Source organism: Ramularia collo-cygni (genome assembly GCF_900074925.1).
Source record: "Ramularia collo-cygni strain URUG2 genome assembly, contig: RCC_scaffold27, whole genome shotgun sequence".
Lineage (NCBI taxonomy): Eukaryota > Fungi > Ascomycota > Dothideomycetes > Mycosphaerellales > Mycosphaerellaceae > Ramularia > Ramularia collo-cygni.
Window position 1 is genome coordinate 17,312 of NW_019716281.1, and position 23,753 is coordinate 41,064.

Consider the following 23,753-nt stretch of genomic DNA (forward strand, 5'->3'; position numbering starts at 1 on the left):
TCTCTTTCTTTTATTAGAGCTTGCCTCTTAATACTTAGATCGCTAGGCGACGAGCAGTTCTAGCCTCTACATCTAATCGATCGAGGCTTCGATAGGGTCTATAGCCTAYAGAGTRGCAATTACACGGTGTAGGTTGTAAGGGACACTATTATTATTAATGCCCTCCTTAATAGATAGTTCTTTTTGTAATGTAGTRTCTAGAGGAGGGTTTTCTTCTCTAGGAGGTTCGCGGCTGCCTTACGGTGCCTTTACGGTACCTCCGTCTAGATTAAGCTAATCCTCTAGTCTRGCGCTGCTACTAGGCGTTAYATCTTCCTTATCGATAATAAACCCTAGGGGATTATTAGCCTCGGTACGTTTAGGTCGTACGGCTCTTTTTCCTGCTAAAGACATTTTCGATAGGTTAGTAGGGATCTATAGAGCCGTTGCGGTAGCTTTGTAGTAGCGCTAGACTCGAATCGAGAGCTTGTTTCGTACTTAAGACGGCTATTCCCTAGTAGGGATGTAAGGCAATATTCTATAAGGGTGTTGTAAACAGGGGGTCTTAATACTAAGCAGTAATTCTTAGATATGTACGATATTGCCTAGGGAGCGAAAGGGAACAGGTAATAAGGACATTGCCCTTTTGTAGGATTGCGCCCGGTGCTAGTTAGGCTCGGCGGTGCCGTAGAGGTACCGCAGAGTTATCCTTTAGCCGTCGCATCCGTATAGGGAAATCCTGCTAAGGGTGTAATTCCCTTATTCTTTCTAAGAGGGATTCCCTAGGTAAGGGTTTAAAGGGCGGTGTCCCGCTCCTTTAGGGTCCCCTTATAGTAGCGCCTAAGTTATAAGAGCGTAGAGAGCGCCTTAAGCTTATAACGATGTCGCTAGTATTCGCCGTAGGTCGCTTTCCGAGTAATTTCGCGCTTAGGGGGACTAGCGGGTCTTAACCGTTACCCTTCTTACCCTTATCGCCGTCGTCGTTCTTCTTAGATCCCTCCGCCTAGCTACGAGTTATACGCCTATCGCCTATAGCTTCTTAATATATATAGCTAGTATAAGAGAAGACGTGTGTAATAGAAGTGTTAATTAAGGGACTTAATTAGGGAAGGGGAAGATAGATGTAGATATAGATACGGAGGAGAAGGTTAGTAGATTAAGAGGGCGAGTTAATATATACCCTAGTAGCTCTTAAGCTGCCGAATATACGTTACGCCTCGACGCTCCTATACCCCGTATACTACTCCCGCTCTACTACGCTATAACTACCTGCTTAAGCCGAAGTAGCTAATCGTATACGCTATATACGTACTACTCTAAGCTACTAGCTATATAAAGGATATAGCTTATAGTAAGGCAGAAGTGAACCCTACGTCTAAGCCTTTTACTTAAGCGATAGGGCTCTATAAAATAACCTATAGGGACCCCTTAGGTCTCTTAAGTAACTCCTATAGTTTTAAGGGCAAAACGACTTAGTAGGGGAGGATATTCTTAAAGTCTCTACTTAAGAACTAAGCATATATGCCTAAGGCTTAAGTAGCCACGTAACTTAGGCAGGACTATATAGCCGAGGAATTTTCMCTTAAGTAAATTGAATTAGAGAATTCATCCATTTTAGAACATCATTGGCCGACTTGGCTGACTTCGTAAGTGTCTTAGCTTTCCAAGTCAGCCAACTCTTCCTAACAACACATCCGCCACTTTCGCACTATTCATACCACCACCAAGATGGTAGTTGACACGGCGTATTATGATGCCCTGGGCGTCCCGCCCACCGCCACCCAGATTGAAATCAAGAAAGCATACCGCAAACAGGCCATCCAGCTGCATCCCGATAAGAACCCCGACGACCCCACCGCGCATGCGAAGTTCCAGGCGGTTGGCGAAGCATACCAGGTCCTCAGCGAACCAGATCTCCGCAAGCAATATGACAAGCTTGGCAAAGAGGGCGCAAAGCCCGATTCTGGCTTCGAGGACCCCGCCGAGTTTTTCACCATGATCTTCGGCGGTGAGGTCTTCCAGGACTGGATCGGCGAGATTTCCATGATGAAGGACTTGWCCAAGAGCATGGAGATATCCATGCGTGAGGAGGAAGAGGCCGCTGCGACAGCCGAAGTTGCCGCTGCGACCGAGGAGGCTGCTGCGAAGAAGGAGGCGTCTGCAAGCAAAGATCCTCTGTGGGTGCCTGACACTGCTGGCACCACTGAGAAGACTACTGGAACTGCCACGGAAATTCCTATCCGCGATACGAAGCCAGCTGCAGCAGACGCCAAACCACCTGTCTCGGGAAGCTCCACACCCCGCCCGCACGGCGTTCCTACCCGTCTAGCCATCACGGATAAGACCGAAGAGGATGCCGCAGCCGCTGCGGCCGGAATGACCGAAGAGGAAAAGAAGCTGCGGGAGAAGGAAAAGCGCAAGGGCCTGAGCAAGGAGCAGCGCGAAGAACTTCAAGCCTTCGAAATGGAACGTAAAAAGGTCCGCGATGAGCGCGTGGAGACGTTGGCCAAGAAGCTCATTGACCGCGTCAGTGTGTGGACAGAGACGGAGAAGGGTGAGGCAGTTACAAATGCCTTCCGGGAGAAGATGCGTCTCGAAGTGGAGAATCTCAAAATGGAGTCTTTCGGCATCGAGATCTTGCATGCCATCGGCCAAACATACGTCAGCAAGGCCGCAACTTTCCTCAAGTCCCAAAAGCCACTGATCGGTGGTGTCTCTGGTTTCTTCTCTAGGCTTAAGGACAAGGGCACCATGCTCAAGGACACCTGGGGCACCGTTTCTAGTGCGATCAGCGCGCAGATGGAAATTGAGGAAATGGCTCGCGCGGAAGAAAAGGGCGGCGAAGACTGGACAGACGAGAAGCGCGCTGAATATGAGAAGCGAGTCACTGGCAAGATTCTTGCGGCTGCGTGGAGGGGCAGCAGATTCGAAGTCACAGGCGTGCTGAGGGACGTTTGCGACAAGGTGCTCAACGACAAGCAGGTGAAGCCCGAGAAGAGGATTGAGAGAGCTCATGCACTGGTCATAATTGGGGAGATGTTCGCGAAAGCAGAGCGAGACCCCGAGGAAGAGGGTGACTTCATGGCTTTCGWACAGCTCATGGCAGAAGCTACAGCAAAGCGCGAAAAGAAGGCCGATAAGAAGGAGAAGCACAAGCATCATAAGGAGGATGCCAATGCACCGGATGAGGCGGCCACGATTGGCTAGGAGCGATCGTCACCTTCACCTTCACCTCCAGGGCAACGCAAATCGAACGCAGAGAAGCCGATAATCCAGGGTAGCTCTGGCTCCCAAAGCCCAAGCAAGCCCGAGATGAGTTCCGCATGGTTCAAACCCTCAGCAAGGAGTCGCCGATTCTTCGCAGCGCTTGGAAAGCTTTTCAAGAAGTTTTCTCGAAACAAAGCTGCGTCACCACCTGAAAGCCCTGATCCCCATGGAGCGAGAGAGAACACCGAGGATGGAAGTACCTGAACATGCAATAGATAGCAAACAACGCGGCCATTTGCTCCACATGCAGCACGTTATTGCTGCAAGATTTTGGCCCACTCGGAGAGAGTGGAGGAGCTGCAGTACCTTCCGGGCGGTGGTAGACCGGGTCTTGAACGGTTTCCTTGCATATAGATACCCTACCTTAGCCCGAACATATAGAGTACCTTACTTGACGACGCCTGATTGCGCATTTGACTTCGCGATAGTGTGCGCGTATAATTGAGCGTTGGCTTCTCCACGTTGGGTGTCACCGTAAGCGTGCCGCGGCGCTCAAAGGCACGACAGAGGCTGTATGCACCCTCTAGACGACCTGTTGACCTGTTTGGCCTGCAGGCTGCATGTGGCTATTATTGGCACCGGCTTGMCGGCTCAGCCCTGTGCACTTGCGTCACACTCTCCATTCCACCTAGCGAAGTCTAGACCATACCAGACCAGAGCCAGGCAATGCGGTGAAAAGAGCAGTCTTGTGCTTGCATCCTCTCGGAAGCATGCAAAGTCCGCACGACTGATGAGCCATCTAGTGAAGGCAGTTTGTTGAAAAGGATCTATGTCTCCGCCGTCTGCCGGTTGATCCGACAGTTGCCGCTGAGGTGTGTCTTCAAAGTCCGACCAAATCGACACGGTGTTCCCTTCCATGGGCAGAAATTCATACAGGCTCTCACTCACTCACTCACTCACTCACAGCCGTCTGATCATACCTCCACCTCTGCTTCAGAGAATCTCGACTCGAAAGATCTAGCCCTGATTGAGTTTACACGGGCGCCGACCTTGTGAGGGAGCTGGATCGAGAGAGGTACTTCAGGCTTTTAAGCGTGTTGTATAGCTCTCCGCCTCGAATCTTCAATCGTACTAGATGCGGATTGAAGAGTTCCGGCAGCTGTTGTTCAGGCACGCTGAACCTCTCAGCAGAGATATCATCGCTCTTCGGCCTCCCAAGCCATAGTACGAATCCCATTGTGTACCGTTGCGGTCGATGTTGAGCTGTTCACAACGATGGCGGCAATTGATACGACTCGAGGCCGGATAGGCACCAACCCACATATCAACAATCGGAAGGTTACATTGAGCAGAAATGAGAGAGGTGCGTTTCCATCATCGTACACAGTTGACATCAAGAAACCAAGGCTGATTTGTGCATGCATCACAGATGACTGTTGGTCACCCGTGCGTGCTGGAAATGTAGCAATGGTCCRAATGCTATGCGACTGCATCAAAGCAGAAGGCAAGAAACTTCCCTTGAAATCGATGCTCCAAGTCGCAACTCAAGGATCCAGCGTGGAGATGCTTGATTACCTCTTCTCAGAAGGCGCCAAGGTCGACATGGACATTGACTACATCATGCCCATTCCCGGTGGTGATCGACCCATTGGATTCTTCCGTCTGCTAACGAAACATGGCTGGCCCAAAGGACCGCGCGGTTTGTCTGTCAATCTCCATCATGGCTTCGAGGTCGTTCAGCTGATCCTCGAACGCGGATCTCGGGTTGGATATCTTTGCGTCAAATCCGCTATACGGAGCGGCGATGTTCAAGTGGCGGAGTTACTGATGAGCAGGATCAATCCCGCAGCAAAAGTACCAGACGCTTACGACATGTCAATGACTTTGGACGACGTCGAGAGATGGTACGGCCCGGAGATGAATTCGGAACCACCATCTGTGAAACGGATCATCAACGAGGCCGGTATGCTACACATGGCTGCTCTGGATCAGAATGCGGACATGATACGCTTTTTGTTGTCCAAGGGAGCAGATGTAAACCATGTGCCGTTACCCGAACAGTGTTGCCGTAGACCAAATGGCACAGCTTTGCATAAAGCTGTCAGTGGCTCTCTCCAAGGCAAAATCTCGAAGCCTGAAGTCGTTGAAGCATTGCTTCATGCTCAGGCGGATCCATCTCTGACGGACGAATTGGGCCGGACACCTATCGAAATCAACGACAAGTATGGGAGTGACGACACAAAGGAGGTCATTCGGAAGTTGTTGTTGGAAACCATTGATAAAAGAACTACATGATCGACGGAACCAGACTACAACCTATCATGTCGAGCTCTCTTAGCCACGGAAATGTCCGAGAAACCATCTACCAACCTACTTGAGTCCGTGGATGCAATTCCTGGTTCTGTTGGGTTGATGAACGCAAGAGGGTCCAAGATCCCAAAACTTGCAGCTTGGAGAGTCGGTGGAACTGCGCGAGCTGCATTGCAATGCCTTGGCGGCACGGAGCGCTGCCCGAGGCCGCCAAATCGACCCGATCAGGTGCAGCGATGACATGCCTCTCAACCGGCAGAGCAATMAATCCGAAACCTCAGGTCGAAAAGGATTGGCAGAGGTCTGCTCGACGCTAGTTGATGTTTTCGGACTCTGTCCTGCTCCGCCGCCTCGAAGCCTAGAAATAGTAATGGGGAAGCGGTCTTCAGACCGGCAAAGCTCCCTTGTCAAGGCAGTGCGAGGCTTCAGCWCATCTGCTTGGAGTCGACTGGGCCGAGGATTGCTAGAAAGGCCTGCCGAGGCATGACCTGCTCTATGACCAGATGATGAACCGTCCTGCGTTGGAAGGTGGAATGAAAGGCTGGCTGTGAGAAAGACGCACTTTCGGCAAGGCTATCGTTGATCGTCGGTCGAGCATTCCTTGTGGGAACTATGAGTAACTTGCAACCTGTATATCTTCTCAGGTGCAATTCCATCAACCCTCGACTCACGTGGCGCAGATGATGTGTGAAACATCGGACTGTACTCCGAGAATACCATGTAGATCCGAATCAATTTGTACTGCATTCCTGAAGCCCCGCGCTGCGTGTGCGAAAATGCACAAGCATTCATATCAGCAGGAGAACAATGGAGCTCAACTAACTGCTTCTGGGAAACCTGAGAGAGTCGAAATTAGCTGTGCTGTAGCACACATGACAACTCCTGACGTGGTTGAGCAGAAATCCCCCCAAGCGGCGCGAACGACTATTTCGCCCTGATGTGATCATCCCACTCAGTCACCACACCAGACGACTCACCTAGATCAAAATCTCCCGCCCAACTCCAAAAGTTGTCGTCCATACTAAAGAAGTCGGCAGAGAATATGTCCTCTGGAGGCGTGGGCTGGTTCGATCCGCTGGGAGCTCTGAATTGTTGTTCTGTTTCTGCCCCAGTCCGAGTGGTTGCTGGGTCTGATCTAGCCGCGTACATCTGCTTCAGCCAGCGTAATCTCTTACTCCAGTAGCTGAACGAGTCGTTGTGGATCGGTAATCCGCCGTTAAGGTCCAGTGCGGCCTGTTGAGGTTCTTCGAAACGCGTGGCTAGCTCATCGAGTATACTGTTGAAATTCAACTGATCCACCATTGATCTCAGACTCCACTGCTCAGTGTCTATTGCAGCAAGCCTCTTCCAAACAATGAGAGCGTGTGCAAAATGTGAAAATGTCGCGAATGGTATGAGGAAGTAGACCGAGGAGGGAACCGTGAAGAACACTTCAACTGCAAATGGAGTTAGCCTCGGAGGAATCTCAAGTAGTGGGAACGATGCAACGAGCTACGAAGCTCCCGCCTTCAAAAAGGTCACCTAGGGTATCCTTGGATCGAGCACGAGGAGTAGCCTGCATCGCAGCTGCAACGGAGTCGCCTTACAAAAAGCCTTCAAAGCCTCCACACAGCGATGGAGGTCTTCTAAGCGACCACTCAAGGATACGCCCCTACTCTCCGCCAGATCGGCGAGCGCGAGCTCAGCGATGTGCATGTCAGCTATGAGATACTGCAGATGAATAAATGTGTTGTTCTCCGAGCAGCGGTCAAGCCTCCGCAGCCGTTCAACATCTGCTTGGTACGCTTTGACGTACAGGCGGGCTGGTGCGATTGGGCGGTCCGTAGTATGGATCGTTTCGATCACGCGCTGCAATCGCACCATCTGTACCAGCAAGAGGTCGCTCTCAGCTTCATGCGCCCCATCTAGGCTTTCCTAAGTTATCGGAACAGTCAGCAATATCCTGCCCAAGGATCATTCGCCGTTGCGAGTATTGCAGTGCATACCATGCAGCGTTGCATGTGGACTGTGAAGGGCATGGCGTCCATTTTCTTGAAGTTCGATGAGAGCTGGAGATTTCGCTATGGTCAGCCTGGCACTTTTACGTAGCTTTTGATTTTTTACTGGTGTGCAATGAGGTTAAAGCTCACTTACCATGCTGGTGTAAAAGTAGAGGCCCAGGAGAGCCCGATTCTCTGCAAGTCCTGAGATCCTCAACGGTTTTTCATTTACATCCTGCTCAAATTGCTGAGTCTTTCTGTCGATACCCAGATCCATAGACAGGGAGATTCCAAGATGGATCAAGTTACCGAGCTGACGATTCCAAAAGACGTGGGGATGAAACCAGCCAATGAGCACGATAATTCCCTGCAGTATGTCGAGACTTTGCTCTCCTTTCACCAACATACGCTCACCGATGGCTCGGATGAGATCTTTGACCAAGAGCTGTTGTCGTGGTAGGTCATGGAACAATGCCACGGTCGTGACAGCACGGAGCAGGACTGGCCTCTGCTCTTGCATTGATTGGGCAGTGGCGTCATCCGGTAGCGCTACAAAGGGCAGACCGGGGGAGAGAAGCTGTCGATAGCGATGGATCAGACCCTCAGCCTCGTCGAGAGTAATGTCAATCAATGGAACATCTTCCTTTGGGCCAGGTGCGACAGGTACTTCTCGAGGCACACCTGGTGTTTCTGAGTGATGTGAGGCCTGTGGAGGGCCAGTGCGGCGAATGTTGATGTCGTCAAGACATGGACCAATGTAGGCTTCAGAGGGGCTGCCACCGGGCGACCTTTCATTGGGTATGTGCGCTGATGGCTGGGAGATGGAAGGAGAGGGTTGGCCGTGTTCGCCGCGTCGGTTGAGTGGAGCAGAAGACAAGGCATTTACCAAATGCTCTATTTTCGATTCAATCTTCTCCAGCTGCGCCGCACGTCTGATGGGATCGCTATTAGCAGCCTCACTCGTTAATCTTGCATCGCGTCTTGTTATGAAGGTGAATGATGGAGCAAGTGACAAGACGGTCAAACATGGTATCGGCAACCTGGGCCACGGATCGAGTCGATGCCACTTACGTCGGCTTGACTACTTTACGTCTCCGTAACACCGGCTCCTTCAGATGGCATTCTTTCTTGAGTCGAGCACATCTAGCAGCGACACATCAGCTCCAGGTCTGGTCCAATCGCGGCTGGAAGTGCAGAAACTTCAGTGACTTGCCGTTCGCAAATCTGCTCGCCAATATTCCTGACGCATTTAGCCTTGGCCTTGCTGCATGTCATGCATGAGAACCGGGCGGCCTTTGCACTGTTGTTGCCGCCGTCCATGGCGTCTGGAATTGGTGGAGTGGAAGAGGAACGGTCGACCGGACGATATCTTATGTTCCTTGCCGTCGGGGATCGGGACGCGTTTCTCCCCGAACCCGCTCCACTCCATCCCCATCTGGCACCACCTGCAGACCAGCTGTGAAAAGGGATCAGCCACGGTGACAATGCTACAGGCATAGATTATAATAGACAGTGCAAAGAGCACAAGATACGGTAGGTGAACTTGGGTGTCCCAGAGTGAAGCTACAAGCCATAGCGGGCAAAGCTCYTTACACCCATGGTCATCTAAACGCAACTTTCGATGCACGATGAGTAACTGGTTCCGTTCAGTATGCATGCTTGCTTGCTGCATTCGCTCGTTGCCTGTCCTCAAGCGCTCTGGCTTGAGCGAGTCGTCCGCCACCACATCTACCAGCAGCATCTGGACACTTCCTCCACTCATGACCGTACTCTCATCTCCGTGCACCACCCACGTCCTGGCCAATCTGTACCACGTCAGTCGACAGCAACCCACCAAACACATGTTAGCCGAACATACCCGGTACTRCCCAACCTTGTCCCAATCGACCTTCTGTCTCGTGACGGGAAGTTGCCGTCTCAAAGACTTGAAGCTTCCCTCTGCCAGGTTCACAAAAGCCCGGTTCAACTCCTCCTGAAACTTGTTCTCTGCCTGCCCAATGGCTTTCATGATACCCTCTGCACTTCCACCACCTGAGACGCCCAGCTCCAGCTTCTTGCTGGTCGACATGCGAACGTTGCCATCCTCATAGTAGTGCACATCTGCCTTGACGTTCCCGCTCAAAGAATTTGAGGCGGGATCGAGGAGGTATGTGCTGCGCCACCGCCCGTTCCAAAAGTTCTGCGGACTGTATTTATTGGCCACAAGGACTAGAGCAATAGCGGAATCCGACTCGGTCGGATAGATGCCAATAGAGTAGGAGGGGAAATGCTCGGCTGCAGCGGTGGAGAAGGATTTCAATAGAGAGCGGACAAGGTCGGCATGCTGAGATTCGAGAGGATGCTGTTGCGTTTTCGAGGCCGTCTATATCACAGTTAGGGCGGTCACCAATTGCTATTTGGAGCTCGTGCTTGTTGTACCTGCGAGGCATGGTCGACCTCAAACGACGTTTGGCTCGCCGTGTCGTAGTAGCGGCCATTTCCTAGCGAATTGTACTGGCTGATGACCGTCTGTGAGGCGTCAACAAATCGTTGCCCTCGAGCTCAGCAATCGTTTCCATTCAATCTTACTGCTTCGCTACTACCGGGTAGCTTGACTGTGGTGTATTGCTCTTCATTGTAGCTCTTGAATGCCGGCTCGAGCGACTGGAGGAGATTCGGCTGACCGCTGGCAAGTGCCTTGATGTCTGGTCCACTCGTCAGGTGCTGTTGTGCAGCGCACGTGCAATCGCGACATACCGTTGACAACGTTGGAGAGCTGCAGCACCAGTTAGCGGAGTGTCGCATTCGCCTGGTGGGGTAGCATCCTACCAACCTCTCCAGGTGGCGCCGATTCGATAAAAGAGGCCACAATGTCCTCTTTAGATCCCATGATGGCTGGTCGTGTAGTTTGTCTTGGTGTTGTAGATTTAATGTGGAGGTGGAAGGTACCTTAGACGGGAGACGGGACGAATGTGGGGCACCTGAGACGTGAAGGCAACATCAGAGTCATGAGCTCACTTCTTTCATTTCCGACTGTATCTTCAGCATCCCTTTACTAAGGTACATCGGAGGTTCTTCCAACTCTGAGAAGACTTCCTGGTGCGTTGGCATCGACCTAGTCCTCACCAACGCGCAACGAAAGTCGGCCTTCCATCATCAAGAATAACTTCCGATAAATGCAATGCTGTATGCTGCAAACTCCCAACGCCTTCGCTAATTTGACAATGCCTCATTCAATGCTCATCTTCATCAAGCCGTCATTCGTATCAGCCATTGGCTGCAGGCCCAGCTTCTTTCCCTGGCTCACCAAGTTTCCCGAGGAGCTGCCAGACGCCAAGCTCATGCTGCCATTACCTCGCTGCGGCTGTGCCTGAGTCTGGATGCTCGACATGGAGGGATCGCTACTCAAGGAGGGCGTATCGCCCCGAGTCCGGCGGTCTGGCGGTAATCCCCACGATCCACCCGTGTCCCGCTGGCTCGGCGAGTGGCTCGTAAGCACTGGGCTGTTTTGTGCACTCAGACCTGKGCTTACAGCCCGCCGTTTGATAGTCGCGATGTCGAAATCGTCTTCACGTSGTCTCTTGAACTTCTTGAGATGCATGTCATCGCTTACACCTGCCGGTATGCTGCTGTTCGCACTCGGCCCGAATGCCTCGGAAGCATCTGAAGCTGACGACCGCGCGCGAGGACGTCGCCATTGAGTGAAGTCGCCCATGGGAGAGTCCAAAACAGCGTCGGACATGACAAAACTGCTTTGCCGCGATATTGCGGGAGTTGTGTTGGGGGGCGGAGTACGCACAGACGGATCGAACCTGTTCCAGTAGTCTAGTCCACCACTATTGCGACTAGCATGTGCAGCGAAGGTTGCCGCGCCCGTGCTTCTCTGAGATGGCGTCATGTCATCCAGTTCTCTGCCAAAGTCTTCCTGTGCAGACTCTGGGACCGCAGGGAGAAGGTTTGGCGAAGATTGGGCAGTGGAGCTTTGCGGTCGTTCAAGATCAAGCTCGCCAGCACTACCGTCTCGTTCTCGCACCTGTCGAATAGTTTCAGCCTCCCTACGAACTTCGCTGTCAACAGGTGCCGCTTCCTCCATCAATGCGGCACGAATGCGCGCGAATCCCTTTGTTTTGGGGAGCAGATTCTGCCGGCGCGTTACCGCCCGTCTGACGACGCCCGGCGTAGAAGGAGCAGTGAGTGCGGCCTCGTCCCCACTGTCGTTCCCGCTCGACAGATGTAGTGCATCTGTGCCCATGGCCAAGCTCTCTCTGCGACTTCTTGCCGCTGCCGACGACCAGGGGAAGTTTCCCGCCGACTCTATGCTCCGTATCGGGGGTGGTGAAGGGTTTCGTTGATTTGCCATGGAATTGTATCCACTACCACTCGCGCTGCTTGAACTCTTTCTACTGCGGCGTCCTGTCTTGTGAAGCCTCGTGCGTCTGATTGTCTTCATAAGTGATGCTTGAGCGGGCGAGAAGTGAGCTCCGCTGCCCCAGGTCGTGTTTGCTGATCCACCGGGAGTTGATTGTATGTTGAAAGGTGTGGGTGCAGCGTGGGGATTCTGGAGCTTGTGGACCTGCGGCGTTGCGAACATGGGATCTTCGAGGTCGTCACCGCCCATACTGGCATCTTCATCACTATTGCTACTCTCGCTCTCCGAGTTCATCATGTTGACGCTACCAACCGAACTTCCCATGGCTCCTCTCTCGTACGGGCCCACATTCCAGGGCAGACCACTCGATACCTGAGCGCTCGGCCCGTCCAGCACCATGTTGCTCATAGAAAGCTTGCGACTCGGGATAGGCACTCCCTTTTGCGTGATGATCGGTGACGAACACGGGCTGTTGAACTCGGGCAGGGTCGAGTGATGCAGATTGGTGCTAGCTCTTGAGAAGTCCAGTCCGCGCGAATGTCGCGGTAGGCTCGTAGCGGGCGAATGGGGAAGCAAGCCCGGTGGGTGCGCCAACGAGTGCGGCTCAGTCTGCTTGGGTGATAGCGGCGCGGAGGAGGGCAGTATGGATGTCTCCGTGACCCTGGGAGCAGGCAGCTGCAACGTTAACCCGCGAGAGAGCAGTTCGGGTCGTCGATGTGAGTGCTGAGCCCGCGGTGTGCTCGGAGGAGAAGCATTGTGTTCTCTGACCTCAGATCGTTCTCGAAAGGAAGGCGAGGCAGCAAGAGGATCAGAGAAGCTGCGTGCCTTGCTCAAGGACTGCCTGCCGGGTGTTGAGGCAGACGGCGCATCCGCGTCCTCCATTCTGGCCTACATGTATTATCCTACCGAAAAGGCCTGAGAATCGCGACGTCAACCATGGAGCGAGTACAAATTCCGTGCATGGGCGGTGTTGATTGCGAATGCGTCCCGATATGATCAATCTCATGGGATGTGGCAGAGCGAGAGTGAGGAGGGAAAAGAGTGGGTTGGCAAATTACACCTCCGCGTGAGCTCCCACGCGAAGGTTTACTTTAGCTACAAAATCATACCTCGCGCGAGACAGACAGTGGGTTACAACAATCGGAGATGTCGTCATTCCTACAACAGCAAAAATAGAGACATTATCGATCAAATGACTCTCCTTTGATGGCATGTTTGACGCTCCACTAGATGTGTCGTTTGATCGCTCTCTAATTGCGAGAATGGCTWCATCATGAGGAAACTTTGCTATTGGCACTTCCTCTCCAAACATCCACGCAAGTGGATAAAGGTATTTCAATCACTGGCAAATTCAGAGCAATCCCTCAAGAATATCCTACCAAATCCTCTTCGCAGCCATTACATACCGCTCCACTCCATCCAGCTTCAAATCGCTCTTCTCGGTTCTCTCGCGTCCTTTCCTCTCCCTTTCCCTCAATTGATGCACACCATCGGGATCATCCTCGTAAATCCATCTCCGCTTATCTTCATTGACTTCCACGGTCCCCCAACCGCCGACACGCCGTCCATGTGTGTCCACGCTCTCGCGTTCCCGCTCCTTCATACCTTTGTATCTTCTGCGAGCAAAGTTGAGCAGTCCGATCCCCAAGACTAGCTTGGAAGCCAGGCAAACAAGGTATATCGCCAGAAAGAACATCACCATGGTAGCCAGAGCGATGAAATCATCGAAGTCATAGTATCGGTATCCAACATGATTGCTCCCCGCCCCAAACGTTGATCTGCCAAGCGCCTGACGGAAGACTTGGTCGATGTGTTGCAACGCGGCCGTAGTCAGCGGCGAAGAGCTGGCCGGATCAGAGATTGACGTGGCGCTGGATGGGATAGGTAGCGGCATGTGGATGGCGAGGAACATGTGGTAGGTCTGCATGCAAGCTCGGATGAAGAGGCAGCTCAGTGGTATCACTGGCAATCCAAACCGTTTCGTGAGATTCTGGTCTGCAAAGGCGTGCGAATAGTAGTCTTTCGCGAGGACATCCAAGAAACGGCTGTAAATGTTTGGCTTGATGTTGTTGAACTTTCCAATATACGCGTGTTTGCACCAGTCCACCAGTGCTTCGCTGCCCAGAACTATCAGGAATGGACCGAGAACCTCACCAGTCCATGTAGGCAAGACGTTGAAGGCCTTGGGAATCGTGAATCCAGAGACCAATGGCACGCTGGCTCCACTGGCTGAGAAAGGCACGGCGGGTGTTTCGCCACCTCCCACTTCCACGATGTTACGACAAGCAATGACGATCAGCATGAGCCACAATTGGAAGCGCTCGACAATGTCTGCACACGTCAACTGAAACAAATTCTCCTTTTCGAATTTTTTGAAGACTGTGCCCTTGATCTCCACGAACTGATTGCTCATCAACAGTGTCAGTAATGCATTCGAGTAGGAATTGACCGCTACGTTGAGTGTCACGACTTGATAGAATAGCGCAGTCGCATGTATGACGTTGTAGACGAGTGCCAGAATGAACATCAGCAGCGGGCGAAGAAGCTTGCTTCGACCGGCTTCGTTGCGCTCCAAGGTCTCCTTGGAGAACAGGCACTCCAAGATGTCTTGGCCGATCGCAGAGAACAAGCGATCAAAGACTTCGAGCATGTTGTAGATGACGTAGAGCTTGATGGCAGATTGGCCCCGGATGGAATGATACATCCGACTCGCATCAAAATACATCAAGATCGTGCAGCTGCAAACAATCAGCAGACCTTGAAGAAGGTCTGCCTTGTGGTTAGGAAGCAGAGCAGAGGGTGTAGATTTTGCGCGCCGATGACGATAGCCAGACTTCTGCTTCCCACCGGCAGAGACAGGCGGTACAGCCGGATTGTCCATCTTTACTGCATGGCTGCTTTGGAGTTCTGCGCTCGGTTGCCGCGACCCGGAGCCGTCCGTGGATCTGGCAACCGACGGGCGGGGATTAACTGTGGTAGTCTCGGCGTGGCGACGTTGCCAGATCCTCCCCAGTCCGCTGTATACAAAAGTGGCCAAGAAACGAGCTTCCTGTGTGATTGCGAGAAGGATCCAGCGTAGAAGTATGACCAGCGCCTTGGTAAAGCGCAGGGGCAAGATAGTGAAGGTGTAGAGCCAGGCATCCAGACACGCAATCGCACCAAACCAGAGAACCTGCTCCAAGTTTGGCGGCAGGTAGAAAAAGTTGAGCAGTCGTTCAAATTTCACTTGGGATGACTCGTACGGAAAGTCCGCCCATTCCGATCTATGAATGTAGAGCGCAGACGGCCTGTCGGACGATAGCTCTAGATGGAGATAGGTTGGGAGTGAGAGAGGCGGAATGGGCAGAACCGACGGCATAGGTGATGCCTGCCTCTCGCGTTTCGGAGATGGTCTGGCAGAATTGCTGGTCGATCTGCGATCCTTAGCGTCATCTGTCTTCAAGGGCGATAGCTGGGGCTTTGTTTTCGACGGTTTCGACGATGATTGTCGGCGCTGGAAGATCGGACCAGATGCCGAACGTGAAGTGACATTCGGTCGGACGGTCGAGGTAGGCGTGGCGGCGATGAACGTATGTCCGTTGACGACGGGAGATGGAGAGTCTGAGCCTTCGGGTTGGAAGGGGGGCCCGAGTGCAYGCAACTCGGTGATCGGATTGTCCGACTGTAAGCTTTCGTCATAGTTTGCTGGATTTCCAWCGATTGCGCGTAGAGGAAGGGATTCCGGTGAGGTAGTGAGCTCCAGCACTTGATTTGGACTCAATTTCAGCGCTCTGGTTTCGCTGCTGCGCCGTCGATGTCGGGATCCATCTCGATCCGACTTCGTCTCGACGTCAGGTAGATGGCGGGATCTGTGACTAGGTTGAACATCGTCGAGTCGCTCTGTTGACTTCGATGGCTCTGGAAATGCCGGACTTCCGTGCTCGCTGATTGGAGACAGAGCCGGCGTGGGCAAGTTACATATCTCCCCAATGGGTTTGCCGTCAGCGGCAGTCTTGGGAGAGAAGCTCATCACGCATGGCTAGCCCGACTGTCATAGTTGTGTTCGAGCAAAGGAGCGTGGTGCAGGGCGCAAAGTTGTGCTAGAGATAGGAAGTGCTGTCAACATTGAATCCGCCGGGGATTTATAACCGCCCGTGTCTCTCTGGGGTACACGGGAGGGAGCACCCGAAGGCGCGCAAGACCCTCGCGCGTTGGAACTTAGGACGGCTCAGGAAACTGGACTTTTGGGAAAGATCGAGTCCAAGCTTTAGGAAGAGCGCTGTTCATATGCAAGCTCTCCCCATAAGCTCGAGTGTACCACGGAGGAACTCTTGCGGATGTTGTAACGATCAAACGCGCGTTGTGGGCCGAAAGGAGTCGGAGCAGAAAGATGGACAAGAAGCCGGCAGGAAAGATGTCGACCACAGGGACTCCGGGCGATGAGGCTAATAAGAAGAGACCATCTGTAACAGACCGACTGAGCTCAACCTCTTCCTCGAAATCGACGACCTCGCCGTCCACGAGCCGCACCAGCGCGCTGTCGTCCCGTGCCAATGGCACCACCATCACCAAGCCACCCACAAGACCTGTATCCGCCACCGTGCGCAAAGCAACTGCAAAGCCCACGGAAGATGCTGTATTAAAAGACGAGAACCGTAGATTGGCCAGAGCTAGCACACCCACCGCTGCCGCTTTGAGCTCGAGGCCCTCGAACCCCGAATCGAACACAACCAAGACAGCAGCGACGACTCGACGAACCACGCTGGGAGCCAGTAATGCTACATCAGCTCCACCTAAGAGGCCCTCGACATTGACCTCACGCACCAGTGCTGCGAGCCCTACGGTCGGTTCTACGACATCCGCTAGGTCACGCCTAGGGACCTCGTCCACAGTCCCATCTCGGCCATTGTCCCGAGCAGCTAAACCCACAACACCAACGGAGAGTGCAGTCTCCTCCGAAGGTGATAGTTCCCGGAGTGTGACGAGCACTGCACGTCCTGTGTCAAGGGACACCATTGCGGAAGAGCCCGAGTCGACGAGTAGCGTTGCGGCTAGTGTGCGGTCTCTTGACGCACCCTTCTCACCAGCATCTCCACGAAAGCTGGAGATCCGCTCTAACAAGTCTGCCACCCCGATGTTGAAACCGCAGGCCGCCTCCGACGCTGAAACTGAAACCAAACCGAAATCAACTTTTCGCCATGGCCGTTCACAGTCGAACCAGGTCGAGAGGCCTTCGACTGCGCCTGGCAAGAAGCTCACGGAGCAGGAACAGAACATGCGTGAGATGGAAGTTATGCAAAGCTTCTTGCGTGAGAGCATTGCCAGGGACACCCTAGCAGCGGAAATTGTTGATCTAAAAGCGGAGATATCAAAACTTGAGCGCGAGAACAAGAGGCTTGACGAGACATCGAAAGCGGCTCCTGTCAAGGATTTAGATGCTAAAAATGAAGATGCAGTCGCGGAACTGCTTGAGCAATTGGAGTCGGCCAATGCAACACACGAGAAAGCCATTTCCGAATTGGAATCAGCACACGCCGGAAAGGTGGACTCTCTTGAGTCTGAGCTTGAAAGTTATCGCAATCGGTCGTCTCGGCTTGAGGGGGTGGAAAGCAAGATTGGCGCTGTGCAAGAGGCGCTCGAAGAGAGCAAGACTCGGGCATCGCAAAACGAAAAAGATCTCCAGCAAGAGTTGCAGGAGAAGGAACAGGACCGTGGTCAGCTCGCTRCGGTAGTAGAGGAGCTGCGAGAGGAGATCGATCGCTGTCAACTCAAACTTGACGAGGACACCAAGGCACAAGCAAAAGAAAAGGAAGAGGCAAAGCAGGCCGCCGAGACATTGAGGAAGGAGATGGAAGACTTGAAAGCGCAAAGCGCAGCGGCCGTGGCGAAGGCTCATGAGACGGCTACGCAGCTTGGCAGAGAGTTAGCCGATGAGCGGCAGCAGAATGTTGACCGCGCCGCGGCAGAGGAGAGTGCATCTCAGGAATTCCGCGAACAGACTTCGAAGAAGATCCAGGCGCTGGAATCGTCCGTTGACACTGCTGAGCAGGCCGCAGAGCAACTTAGCAAAGACCTAGAAACGGAAAGGCAACGTGCACGGGAAATCGAAGCACGCGCGACCGATGAAGCGGCAGATGCCTCTGGACGCCTCGAAGAAGCTGCGAGGGAGGCACACCAGCGCGAGATCGAAGAGCTGCGAAAGGTCGCTGACGAAGCCGGAGAGGCAAACACGCGCCTGCAAGCCGAGATCGATGTCATTCGTGCTCAGGAGGTCGAAAATGCCGAAATGCATAAGGCTGCCTTGGAAAGCTCTGCAGATATCATCAAACGGTTGGAGATGGAAGCCGATAAGCTCTCGACGTCGCACGCTGCCGAGCTGGAGGGACACCTTCAGCGTGCTCAAGATAGCGATGCCTTGCTCGGAGACCTTCGCAAGCAACTGGACGATGCGACTCAAAACAGGGACCTTGAACAGAGCAACGACGAAGATTCGAAGAAGCAGACCCAACAAACGATCGAGCACCTCCGGGACGAGCTTGCTGAGCTGAAGAAACTCCGAGAGACTGAACAGGCCAGTCGTGCCGAATCTGACAAGAGCACGAAGCAACTTATAGGGAGTCTCCAGGACCAGATCCAAAAGTTGCAACACGACGGGAGCGACGCAAATACAAATGCAGAGGGACTTCAGACCCAACTCGATGAACTTCAGCGGACGAAAGTCGACCTCGAGGAGAAGCACAGGCAGGACCTCCAGAACCTCCAAGATACCATTGATACGTTGCAAACCGACAGTCGGAGTCTTGGAGATGTGCATTCGCAAGCCTTGGCGCTGAAGGACGAAGAACACCAGTCAACCAATGTGGTGGTTCAGGACTTACAGAACAAGGTTGTGGAGCTACAGCAGCAACTCCAAGATGCCAAGCATTCGAAGGAGCAGAGCATGAGCYACATGGACGAAGTGATCACATCTCTTCGCGAAGAAACCAGGGCTGTGAAGGAGAAAACCGCCGCGCAAATCGTTGCGAGGGACAACGAGAAGAACGAGCTCAGAAAGGTAATCGAGGAACTCCAAGGAAAGATCGTTGAGCATCAGCAGAGTGCAGAAGAYTCGAGGGTTCAGGCCGAGACAGAGAGTAGCAATGTTGGAAAGGCACTGGAAGGGCTACAGAACGAGCTACAAGTACTTCAGCACAAGCTTCACGACGAGCAAGCTGCTCGCCAAACTGCTGATCAGCAGACAAAAGAGCTGCAGCGGATGCATGACGATCTTACAAGCCAACACGAGAAGCTGCAAGCCGCCGTTGCGACTGCCGAGCAGCAATCAGAGGAAGTCCAGCGACTTCAGTCAGACCGAGACRAGATCCAGAAACAGTACGGAGATCTCGAGTCGCGCCATCATGTTGTAGTAGCGTCGGCCAGTGAGAAGCAAGCCAAATTGGACGAGCTCGCCGTACTGATTGCGGAGGCAGAGGAAGCAAAGTCCGCTGCAGAAAAGTCGTCGTTGAATGCGCAAGACGAGCTGAAGAGCCTGCAGAAAGTTCTGGACACTTTTACGCAGGATGGGGATGAAAAGGATGCACATCACGCCAAGGCGATCGCGAGGCTGAAGGCCGAGCTCGAGGAAAGCCGCGATTCTGCTCTCCATGCACTCAAGGACAGTCACGTTGCAGAGATTGAGAGGATAAGTCAGACCTTGACTAGCGAGCGCGAAAACCTCGCAATTGACTTTCAGGATAAGCACGAATCGTTGCTGAGAGAAAAGCAAGCGCTAGAAAAAAAGCTTGGGGACATTGCGATGCAACATAACCGGGAGCTTGAAGAAGAGACACAGAGGCACGAGGCAACGTACAAAGAGCTCCATGCTAGCTTTTTACAGCTGAAGGAGGCACATGCTCGTGTTCACGCTCAGCTTCAAAGTGTGATGGAAGAGCTGAAGAACGAACATGCACACACTATTGCAGCGCTTGCCGGAGAGCATGCCAACAGCTTGAGAGATATGATGACACAACATTCGGCGCAGATAGAGGAGATTGAGGCTGCCGCGTTGAGGAAATCCCACGAACTCGTTGCTGAAAGAGATCGAGCCCACGAAGCCGTGATCGCAGCACTAAAGGCTGAGCACGGTATTCTCCAACAGACTATCGCCGCAGACAGAGAGCAAGCCCATCAATCGGCTATTGCAATTCTCAATGCCGAATATGCTAGCAAACATGAAGCTGTGATAGCCGCCCTCCACCAGGAGCACACTGCCATCCGTGAGGCAGCTCTCGCGGCTCTCAGAGCAGATTTGACTGACGAGCACATTGCCACATTGGCGAYGCCCCATTCACGCGTTGCAGACAGTGCAAACACAACTACCATATCAAGCGACGGGTTGGACGGAAGGTCTCAAGATGCCTCGCAAGTGCCGTCGACGCTCACAACGCCCAAAAATGACGGAATTCCCGAGAAAGGGCTGTCTCATGTTTTCGTCCACCTTTCCGATGAGTCCGAGCAGGGCGATTTACTCTCGTCGGCAACTTCATCCGCCAATGTTTTGGAGGACGATGATGACTTTTCGCCAATTCTGGACCACACCGGAGATGGCAAGGGCGCGGGCGCTGAGGCTGGCCTTCAGATTCAGCTCCAAAAAGACAACGCGAGCCTGAACGCAATGTTGCAAGCTGCGCAGCACGAGATCGCTACTCTCAAGAGCGTAAAATTGGGAGCCGAGGAATTGCACGCTGCGCCACAGGAACACGTCACGCCAGAAATGAGAAATACAACAGCGACTTGGCGTGGAGACGCAGCCGCAATCCATGACGACCTGAGCAGAGCCACCGCAGACGGCTCCATGTCGTTGGAGGGCACGATGGAGAGTCTTCGTGTACAAACGCAGCAGCTCCTTGAGCTTAACGACGATTTTCTGGCGGAGCAGCAGAGATGGACCGGAAGACTTCGACGGAATGACAGCATCCAGGCGAGAAGCTCGCCACTGAGAGCAGCATCTTAGCGGCTGAGAAGAGCGCTTTTCGGGCAGGATCATCCTTTTATTGCGGAATACATACGTGTAAAGCTGTGCAGGTGTGTGGCGATAGGTGTATGATGGAACAGGACTGCTTGAGAGCAGGGTATTTCGATAGACGGTCAAGAAGGTTGGGAAGGCGGAAGCAAGATTGCTGTACATTCGATACCCAACAACTTCATAAGGAAGGATTTGTTCATGCTTGTAACATTCTTGCCACTAACCCAACTGGCTTCACTTCAGCTGCTCTCCTCATGCGCGACCTTCACTCGCGCGAATCATCGTTGGCGTCCTTCCATCACATGACAGACTAATACCGTTCTTAACAATTGTCTGCAAKGAAGAAGGTGACACTCACGCATGGTAAAATGCAGCATTGGCAGTCGTCTCCACACCAACATGGCAGACGGACCGGTGGTTTGGCAATTCCCTTCGCTATCGATGAAGCGCCACCGTTGCTCGAAGTCGCTGATGTTGTTGATGGAGGCATATTTGCGATTCCAGAGAGTGTGGCTGAGATTTTTGGACTGGTAAAGACGCAAGATGCTTCACTGTGGGGCTGTGTGAAGGCGAAGGACACAGGTGGTGATGCTTTGTCGAAGTGTACTAGGTATCAAGGAAGAACGCCGGGAAGGCTGGTTCGGAGCGTGGCGCGCGGCCCTCGTCACATGTTTCAAAGTACAGCGACTTGAGTAGTTAGATGTTATATATTCACTGCTTCTAAACATCAAACTTCTGATCAGATACCTTCGAACTTCAATCTCACATCTGAACAACAATCACTCAATCCATCAACATACCCGAAATCATCGATCACAGTGTCACCATCAGGAACAGAGGTGAGCAGGGCAATGCATCACATCTTCAATGCTGACTAACACGATATAGCTTCAAGTTACTTTACTTAGCCAACCGTCACGATGCGTGGTGCAAACGATCAAAATGTCTTATTCACCAAGCCGGCGGGAGTGAAGCAGCCGTGTATTGACGTGCCTTGCGGCCCAGGCTGCGATTGGTAATTTTGCACTTCTTATCGTTATTGATGTCTCACTGACGTATTTTTGATAAAGCGGCATCTGCTGCATCCCATGCACTGTGATGTAGTATCAGAGGGCAGGAGTGAGGATTCCGACGGCAGTAATTCATTCAGAGGCAGGCGAGGGTGGCGAGATGACGGGAACTTGTAAAAGTGCGGTCGACAAATTGAAACTGTGATGAACGAGCATGAGCCAGTTTAAACTTTCCTTTCCTTTCATCGACTTTGGTCACATTCGTRCGTTGAAATCTCCACAATTGAAAGCATCTACACTTCGCGCCAGGTCATTCCAGGTCGCTCATTCAAAGGGGTCTGAACCGCGTTCGAATCGCCGAAAGGATCGTCATCGTCCTCCGCCTCATCAGAGGCCCTTGACAGCGAGGAAGCAGCCACAGGCGGAGGAGGCATCGAAGTCGATGTTGGCCTTGGCGGCTGTGGTGGAGGAGGGGGATCGGAGATGTTAAGACCAGCGAGCTGTTCTTGTGTGTCGGGGCTGATCCCTTTGCTCGATTTTGATCGTTGGTCCCCGAGACTTTCCCAGGCGTCGCTATCACTATCATCACTGATGCTTCGATCCATAATCTCGTATGCMGTCWKSKSYTTGAMAARMWMRWCATTAGCGTTGACAAGGCTTCCAATCCACTGATCGGACTCCACATTGTTTATGTAGTAGAGGATCTTCCTGCGCAGCGATTTACATGCCTCGACTCGCCGCTGGACCTCCTCGTTGTCAGAGACCCGCTCGTTCTCGCGATTGATAAGCTGAAGACCGTTGAGAAGGTTTGTCGATGCTATTGACGACTTTGCTAAGGCGTTTGTCATATTGTCCTTCTCCTTGGCGAGGTTGAAAGGCTTGTTGGCTGCGCTGGGCTTCTTCTCCTTGAAAAGCTTCGAGGAGAGACTCGAGGATGTTGAAGTCAGACCCACTGGACGAGAGTACGGAGCTTGAGCTTGAGCCTTAGCATTCGACTTTGCCCGTTGTCTGGGCTCGGAAAATGGAGACTCGGAGGGTTCACTATCTGGATCGGCCGGTGTGCTGTCCTGGAGGACCTTTTGACGAGCAGCGGCAGGTCGTTTGGTCTTCGGCAGCTCTTTGTACAGCGTCGCGATCTTCTCGAGACCCGGAGTCTTGCTGTATGCATTGGCCCATTGGACAAATATCACCTTGCATTTTCGACGGACGGTTGCGTCGACGGTATCGTCCAGAGCCATCAGCCGGAGTCGCTCCAATAGTGGTTCATCGGCAAAAGTACGCTGGAACCGCCCACCAGCATTCTGGATCAGTCCGTCGAGAATAACAAGCGCTCGTATTTGACGATGCGAGTTGCCATATTTGAGCTTCTTGCGGAGTGCTCTGGCGGCTTCGGTCGGCCCTGAAGATTGTATGCGAATGACCTCGACCAGCTCGATAATGCCGCTCCAGTCGTCTTCCTCATGTTGCTCGCTGGTAAGTCGGTCGATCTGAACAGTGATGGCACTGAAAGGCTTCTTCTGTGGTATATGTTAGTTCTGCACAATCCGATATACATCGGGCTGATCTCTGCAGCCAGAACCTAGCCTCAACCTACTGATGAGCCGCTGAACATGGTAAATGGAAGACAGCACTTGTCTGGTGCTACGGAGACCGTTTTCAGACTTTCTGTTGATGCTCTTTTTAGTAAATCGTCTATCTACGCATGACTAAAACTTGCGTGACTTACACGCAATCAGGCGATGCAAGCTACAGCTTGATCTGATGACCACCTAGTAGTGAGGAGTATGTGAGACGAGAGATGCAGCGGTCAATGCAGCGTTGGCCGGGAGTCAAAAATCCTGATGGCTTCCAAGTTAAACGTCGTAAACGAGACACTGACTGCGATTCAGTATTAGCGACAGTGCCCGAGTGGTGAAAGTAGAGCCTCGTGCCGGGAT

At 52.8% G+C, this 23,753-nt stretch overlaps 8 protein-coding genes; 3 read left to right on the top strand and 5 right to left on the bottom strand.

The window, feature by feature from the left end:
• Window positions 1-1,707: 1,707 nt before the first annotated feature.
• On the top strand, window positions 1,708-3,186 carry RCC_11096 (related to DnaJ domain protein; the record flags this gene model as incomplete). The annotated part of the gene is made up of 1 exon (XM_023776320.1): window positions 1,708-3,186. One exon carries the CDS (start codon window positions 1,708-1,710, stop codon window positions 3,184-3,186), a length of 1,479 nt encoding a protein of 492 aa, XP_023632088.1.
• Window positions 3,187-4,461: 1,275 nt separating this feature from the next.
• RCC_11097 (uncharacterized protein) lies at window positions 4,462-5,481 on the top strand (the record flags this gene model as incomplete). XM_023776321.1 has 2 exons in its annotated part: window positions 4,462-4,549; window positions 4,616-5,481. The coding sequence occupies 2 exons, from the start codon at window positions 4,462-4,464 to the stop codon at window positions 5,479-5,481; spliced, it is 954 nt and encodes a 317-aa protein (XP_023632089.1).
• Window positions 5,482-6,310: 829 nt separating this feature from the next.
• RCC_11098 (uncharacterized protein) lies at window positions 6,311-8,795 on the bottom strand (the record flags this gene model as incomplete). XM_023776322.1 has 7 exons in its annotated part: window positions 6,311-6,333; window positions 6,474-6,932; window positions 7,083-7,410; window positions 7,482-7,544; window positions 7,630-8,407; window positions 8,547-8,618; window positions 8,689-8,795. The coding sequence occupies 7 exons, from the start codon at window positions 8,793-8,795 to the stop codon at window positions 6,311-6,313; spliced, it is 1,830 nt and encodes a 609-aa protein (XP_023632090.1).
• A 452-nt stretch (window positions 8,796-9,247) lies between these two features.
• Window positions 9,248-10,344, bottom strand: RCC_11099 (probable F-actin-capping protein subunit alpha; the record flags this gene model as incomplete). XM_023776323.1 has 6 exons in its annotated part: window positions 9,248-9,280; window positions 9,334-9,837; window positions 9,894-9,983; window positions 10,044-10,159; window positions 10,212-10,230; window positions 10,288-10,344. The coding sequence occupies 6 exons, from the start codon at window positions 10,342-10,344 to the stop codon at window positions 9,248-9,250; spliced, it is 819 nt and encodes a 272-aa protein (XP_023632091.1).
• A 339-nt stretch (window positions 10,345-10,683) lies between these two features.
• RCC_11100 (uncharacterized protein) lies at window positions 10,684-12,705 on the bottom strand (the record flags this gene model as incomplete). Its single annotated transcript, XM_023776324.1, has 1 exon — window positions 10,684-12,705. One exon carries the CDS (start codon window positions 12,703-12,705, stop codon window positions 10,684-10,686), a length of 2,022 nt encoding a protein of 673 aa, XP_023632092.1.
• Window positions 12,706-13,198: 493 nt separating this feature from the next.
• Window positions 13,199-15,832, bottom strand: RCC_11101 (related to membrane protein; the record flags this gene model as incomplete). The annotated part of the gene is made up of 1 exon (XM_023776325.1): window positions 13,199-15,832. The coding sequence occupies one exon, from the start codon at window positions 15,830-15,832 to the stop codon at window positions 13,199-13,201; it is 2,634 nt and encodes an 877-aa protein (XP_023632093.1).
• Window positions 15,833-16,192: 360 nt separating this feature from the next.
• Window positions 16,193-20,794, top strand: RCC_11102 (uncharacterized protein; the record flags this gene model as incomplete). Its single annotated transcript, XM_023776326.1, has 1 exon — window positions 16,193-20,794. One exon carries the CDS (start codon window positions 16,193-16,195, stop codon window positions 20,792-20,794), a length of 4,602 nt encoding a protein of 1,533 aa, XP_023632094.1.
• Window positions 20,795-22,109: 1,315 nt separating this feature from the next.
• Window positions 22,110-23,428, bottom strand: RCC_11103 (related to cytosolic sorting protein GGA2/TOM1; the record flags this gene model as incomplete). XM_023776327.1 has 2 exons in its annotated part: window positions 22,110-23,333; window positions 23,411-23,428. 2 exons carry the CDS (start codon window positions 23,426-23,428, stop codon window positions 22,110-22,112), a joined length of 1,242 nt encoding a protein of 413 aa, XP_023632095.1.
• Between the last annotated feature and the right edge of the window lie 325 nt (window positions 23,429-23,753).